The sequence below is a fragment of the Phalaenopsis equestris genome, unplaced genomic scaffold, assembly GCF_001263595.1.
Source record: "Phalaenopsis equestris unplaced genomic scaffold, ASM126359v1 Scaffold001027, whole genome shotgun sequence".
NCBI lineage: Eukaryota > Viridiplantae > Streptophyta > Magnoliopsida > Asparagales > Orchidaceae > Phalaenopsis > Phalaenopsis equestris.
In genome coordinates, this window is record NW_018165466.1 from 379,085 (window position 1) to 385,731 (window position 6,647).

At 31.7% G+C, this 6,647-nt stretch overlaps 1 protein-coding gene across 1 annotated transcript; it reads left to right on the top strand.

Annotated features, from left to right (window-relative positions):
* Positions 1–304: 304 nt before the first annotated feature.
* Positions 305–4,583, top strand: LOC110032783. The gene is made up of 6 exons (XM_020736539.1): positions 305–768; positions 897–973; positions 1,541–1,598; positions 1,740–1,944; positions 2,660–3,041; positions 3,987–4,583. Exons 1-6 carry the CDS (start codon positions 426–428, stop codon positions 4,320–4,322), a joined length of 1,401 nt encoding a protein of 466 aa, XP_020592198.1. The 5' UTR covers positions 305–425; the 3' UTR covers positions 4,323–4,583.
* Positions 4,584–6,647: the final 2,064 nt, after the last annotated feature.

Genomic DNA, 6,647 nt, shown 5'->3' on the forward strand with positions numbered 1-6,647 from the left:
ATCGAAATATCTCTCTTTGAATTATTCAGCTAACAAAATCAAGTCATACAAAGAGGCAAGTGTCAACCTTTATATCTCTCCTCTCACACGACAAAGTCTTCTATTGAGACCCACTCTCTTCATCTGTTTCCTCCCCAAGATTACATTTTTTTAAAAAAAAATTAGATTTTTCCTCTATAGGGAAGAGAAAGACTTGGAAGACCTAGAAAACAAAACTAATCAATGTAGGGAATACTTGTAATTCATATGGCCTTCATGATTAATAAAATATATCACCTACTTCTATCTATATTATTATCTATACTTCTACTTCCACGGTTCAACCATTCATGTCACCAATTGCAATATGCTTAGACTATTGCTCTTTTCTATCACCTCCTTCAACTTAGTCTTCCAACCTCTAGGCAGCTGAGTAAAAGAAGGAGATGGATGAGGAGAAGGGGAAGGAGGTGGTGGAGATTTATGAGGAAACTGCGAAGCATAGGCGGCCGGCTAAGTCATTAGACCTCAACGAAGAAGTTGATGATGAGAAAGGAAGCAAAGAGGATGAAGATAAGGGGAGCACAAGTGAAGTTATGGGAGGCAGGGAAGTGTATTGCAGCGAGCATGGAAGTAGCGAGGACGGTGAAGGTGATGGAGGGAGGAGAGGGGAGAGATCGGGGTCTACTGTCAGGCAATATGTGAGATCCAAAATGCCGAGATTGAGGTGGACACCAGAGCTTCACTTGTCCTTTGTTCATGCAGTTGAAAGGCTTGGAGGACAAGAGAGTAATTCAATTCACCCTGTTTTTTTTTCTTACTTTTAATTTCATCTTTAGTAGTTTTTGTTTTTATTGTTGTTTTAGTTTTGGTTTATCATTAGCTTTTCTTTGTTCCTGATTATATTGTTGATGAAGGAGCAACGCCAAAGTTGGTGCTTCAGATGATGAATGTGAGGGGGCTTAGTATTGCACATGTAAAGAGTCACTTGCAGGTAAGAAAGTAGAGGATTTGCAAAAGAAAAAATTAATGGAACTATTTTTTTTTTTATTTTTTATTTTTTTTTATTCAGGTAATGAGATTCAAGAGGATAATTAAAAAAGATAACTTTTTTGATATGCAAATGATTTTAAGAGATGAATTACAGCAAATTTTAGCTTGGGATGTTTGTATAATTATATTCAGCTCAACACCGTGGTTGAGGGGTTTCGCTCCCACCATAGAGACAAGAATTCAAACTCACTTGTTTTTAATTTTTAAAAAATTTTCGATTAAATTAGCTAAAATATTCAAAAAGGTAGAAATCTCAGGTTGTAAAATACATCCTCTCAATTTCTTAAGTTCTGACTATTTGTTAATTTTTCTTTAAGTATGAAATATATTTTCAAAATTTTTGTGAACATTCTGGTAATTTCAAAGAAATATGTTTTGTGCCCTAAAATCCATTTTGAGATAGATATTCTGCCAAAATTTTCTCCCAATATTTTCTGCTTTTTCACTGATCAAAAACTTATCTCCCTGTTTTATCTACTCCCTAATAGCCATTTTCATCCATTTATAGATGTATAGAAGCAAGAAACTTGATGATTCCGGGCAAGAAAGATCCAACATTTCTACAGGTATTTGAAATTTCAGAGCAAAATTAGTTAACATAGAGTACAAAGTCTTAGTTGAGAAACTATAAAATGAAATATTTAATCAACACCTCAAGATCAAATTCTTGCATTCTAATTAATTTTCTGTAATTAATCTTCATACAGCATTATCACCATTTCATGCACATCTGAGGAGGGATCGTTTCCATGAGATGTATTATCAAAGACCTGGTTCATACCAGCCCTTCAAAATGGAGAGAGGGAGCCTCTTTCGATCTGGAAACATTCATGAGGCTGACTGGTTTTATAAGGTTTTGCAGAAATCACAGTCCCAAACTCCCTTATCAGATTTCAAGAACACCAGCTTCAGGTACTATATGCAACCAAATTCTTTAATGAGTTGCTCCATAAATGTATTCTGTATTTTATAAATTCATCGGGATTTTATAAAATATTTCTATCTTAAGAAGTAATGCAAGATAAATTCTGTTTTTATCATCATTGGCATTAATTGAACTATTTGAATCGAATTTATAAGTTTTATTTCTCTAGTCCTTGTTTATTTTTGCATGAACCTGTTGCATTATTCATAAATTTTTATATAATAATTGTTAGCAAGTTTTCTGCTTTTGTTTAAATATTTACATTTTGTCCTTCATTTTGCACATGCCAAACTATTTAATAAAATATCTCTTTCGGTATTTTATGTTAAATGAATGGTACACTTAACCATTTCTCAAAAGTTGTCATTTCTCAGAGAGCATTGGTATGCATGATGAAAACAGTGGTGGGCGAATTTTCTAATCAAATTAATTAATATGATTATAATTTTGTCCTTATCAATGTCGTATGACAAACACATCCTTGACTTTCAAGTAGATTGAGATTTCTCGATTCAAATTTCTTTCATTTTAATACCACTAAATCATTTCTTTTTCTCAAGTTAATCTTCCTATTCACTTTAGCCTTCCAAATTTTAACATGCTTTTATTAACTATTTTATAATGTACAAGAAAAGAAGAAAATGGCACCAGAGAGAAATTAGCTCTGAAAGTAAACTGATTAATCATTGGCTTCTTCAACAGAAACCATGAATGGGTTTTCAACCAGCACATGGCAGCAAAAAGTAATTCAATCAAGGACCAGCAGGGCCATACCAACGGATTAATAAATGACATGAAATTTAATAAAGAAGGGAAGCCATCAACATCTCATCTATATGATGTGAGGGATGTGTTCTCAGCTAATGAGATATCAAGGAAGCCTCAGAAGCTCCAAGAGGAGAGACAATGGCAACTGGGAAGGAGTACAGTTTTTGAGCATTCCATTAATTCATCCATTAGTAACTCAAGTTTTGGGAAGAGAGTAATTAACTGCAGCATTAACCAGTCTTCCCTTCGTGATCCTTCTTCCATTAAATCTGGATATGAGACTCAGAAGATTCAGTCTCCAATTCATCAAGCTGAGGTATGTTGAGCTGATAATTTTCTATGGGCATCATTTGAAGCATGCATCACTAAGTTTTATTTGTTGAAATAACATTTTTTTTAAATAGTATGACTAAAATATTGAATAGTAGTCTTATTTTTTTCAAATTATGTCAAAAAAATGATTTTTTAAGAAACATTTTTGTTCAGCTGTTGCGACAATTTTTTTTAATTTTCGTGCCTCAAGGTTATAAGTTTCGTTGCGAGTAAATGTAAGTTTAGATAGATAACTTGTAAATAAAGCATTTGTTATAGAAGCAATTTATATTCTTAATTCTTCAAAGAATAGCACAATAACGTTGAACGCTTTGGTAATGATTTTTAGTCATAAATTGAAAATATTCATATTTACTTTAAGTGGACTATTTGTAATTAAATTATTTGTATATATATAAGTTGTTATGTTAGATCTTTTAAATGATAAAGAAAATACAAGTTTAACTTGCATTTTATTTTGAATAATGCTTGTAAAAGGAAATTTTGAATATATATATATATATATATATAGCATACTCAAATCATTTGATCGGACATCTGTTTGTCAGTTGTGTATCACTTCTAGTCTGGGGTTCGATTCCCCCCAGTATAAGGTGTGGTACTTGAATTCTTTGCCGCCTGAGGGATGATCAAGGCTCGTATAATAGCCTCCGGCCATTCCTTTGATATATATATATATATATATATATTTGTGCGTCTAAATATATGTAGCAAATAGACATTTTTTGATAAAAAAATTATTATCGATGAACTAAAAATTTCAATCTCGAATTTCACGAAAGTAACTGCTGGCATTTTAGAGAAATCTGGATTAAAATTTAATCTATTATTGCACCATTTTAACAAAAGGCACTGTCCACATGTTTATAGATGCATTATAATAATACATGATATTATAATTAATTCTAACTTTTTTTTGCTACAACAGTTGACAAAGCTAGAATTTCTAGAGCGGAAGGAGTGTGCCAGAGATAACAAGAGATTGCGGCTGACCATGGACGAAAATGAGAATATGCCAGATTTGCAGCTAAGCTTGAGCACAAGCTCCGTGGAAAATGGATTTGAGGCCAAAAGAAGCTCTGAAGCAGGTGTAGACAGTGAGCTCTCACTTTCTCTTTCCCCATATATTTCAACTGAAAATGACAAGATCTTCAAAATGCAAGACAAAATAATGAACTCCGAGATTGATTTCTTCAAGCTGAGTAGCAGTAATAAATCCAGCCTAAGGATAAGTACTTTAGATCTCACCATGTCAATCAACTAGGCATTGGAGTGAGATCTTTCAAGTACTTGCCCCAAGGCCTTAATTATTTTTTAGGAAACTAATTATGTTTAGCTATGTAACCATCGAATAAGGCTTAATCATGTTCTTGTTTGATGCATTTTAGAGGATAGTAGTAGCCTGATTTATTCATGTTAGGTGTCAGGGTTACTAAAATCATCTGAAATATTAGAGTCATGTAATGTCATCAGTACCAGTAGGAAGCCGTTTTGTGGACCTATAATCATATTGGATTAGTTTTCTCATTCATTTATGATATATAATTCTCATTTTGCGAGCTTTGAGATGATAAGTTTTGTAGTATCGAAATTAGCAATGATTTGTTTTCATGTGGAGGAAATAAAGAAATTGATAAAATTAAGGTGATTTTAATAGCATATTATTCATAATAAGATTTAGTTATGAATTTAATTTAAATTCAGCCAATATCAAAAAATCAAAATTAAATACATTGCTTTGTTAAATCGAAGTCACATTTTTTTTCCTTGCGTTCCGCTTCTTTTACGACGAATACGAGGTGGATTTATTCTATCGTCGCTCACGAGCTCCATCTCTGTTGCACACTGGATTTGATAAATCTGAATTTATCGGATTGAATGGATTTAATAAATATTGTTTAACTTAAATCCTGGTTGCAGCCAAACTCCACATAAATATAAATCTTTTAATTAAGATAATGATGATTAAGAGTTATTTATCACTTAGGAAACTGAGTAATTGAAAAAAAAAAACATAGAATAAGCTTTGTTAAATTGTTCATGTTGCTAAAAGTTGAGATATGCCCTAAATAAAAAATTTGAAGGGTTTTCTTTTCTCTTATTTCTCCAAATGTGGCATGTAATTGATGTTTTCTCACTCATGTAGAGTTAACATGTACATACTCCTTCGATGTCACATTAAAAAATAGGAGTGAGAGTGCTATACATTAGGTAAACCCGAAAATTAACCTTCGAAATTATATTGAATCTAATTGTATAAGAATAAATTTGAATAAAGATATTATAATTAATATTTAGTTTAAGAAACTTAAAGAAACTTTATTGCTTTATGATGATAATTATATCAAATGCACAATCAATTGCATTAACCTCAAAATAAATAACAAAATTTGAGGTATCTTTAAAATATAAGATATTCTCTACAAAATTTCATCCATATGAAAAATAGAATTCATCACTGCATAAAGATTGAAATAGGCTCATTAAAGCATTACTTTTCATGCTATTGCTCACTTTAAAAATATAAGTATTCTTATTGTTACTTGATATTTAGTCGTGCCTTCCGTAATTTTAGTTTCTAATGTATTATTTTTCTTCACTTGATGTTAAGAGATTTGTTTATTTCTTTTTCAACTGAAATATAATTATGTGTGCTAGTTAAGTAACACTTTCAAACAGTGTTAGTTATTTTATAAGAAAATACATTTTTGTGTGGTAAGTTACAAACAACGATTATAGAGACATTAAATCTCAAAATAATTTATAGAAAACATAGAGAAGTTTCGTCAAATTATAATATTTACTTTGCTTCTTGACTGCACTTTATTATAAAGTTCAACAGCTACAATTATGACTTCCACTCTTTTAGTAATGCTTCTTTTTTTCTCTTTTTCCTTGTGTTGAAGTGAGTATTAGGTATATTCTTTTCAAAAATTAATATTAATTCTAAGAAGAGCTGGTGATAGTGAAATCTCTTAATCTCACTTGATCATGCTTATCTTGGCACACAACATTTTTTACTTTGTTTTTTGGGAAATGTGATCAATGGAATGTGCCATATGAAAATCAATTTTTCTTCTTTATTTAATTGTTTTGGGAGTAGGGCGGTAAACGAGCCGAGCTTGAGCGAGCTCAGGCTTGGCTCGTGTTCGGCTCGTTCGAAATAGCTCGTGTTCGAAATCGGCTCGTGTTCGAAATCGGCTCGTGAACAGTGTGTTCGTGTTCGGCTCGATTTAAATATTTGTGTTTGTGTTCGGCTCGTGTTCGGCTCGAAATTGGCTTGTTAATCTAAAATTGAGAAAAATAGATGTAATGTGTGGGATTCGAACCTGGATCAAATCTATACAAAAGACGACACTAACCACATTGCTACATGAGGCATTATGATTTAAATTTAGACATAAATATATATAATATATTATTATATAAATAATATATGTAATATATTGTTATATAAAAAATTATATATATATATTTTTTATCGAACCATTTCGAGCCGAACACGCGCGAACAAACTGTTGGTCGTGTTCGGCTCGTTTACAATTTTAGCTTAAAAATTTGTTCGTGTTCGGCTCCTTTGACTTTACCA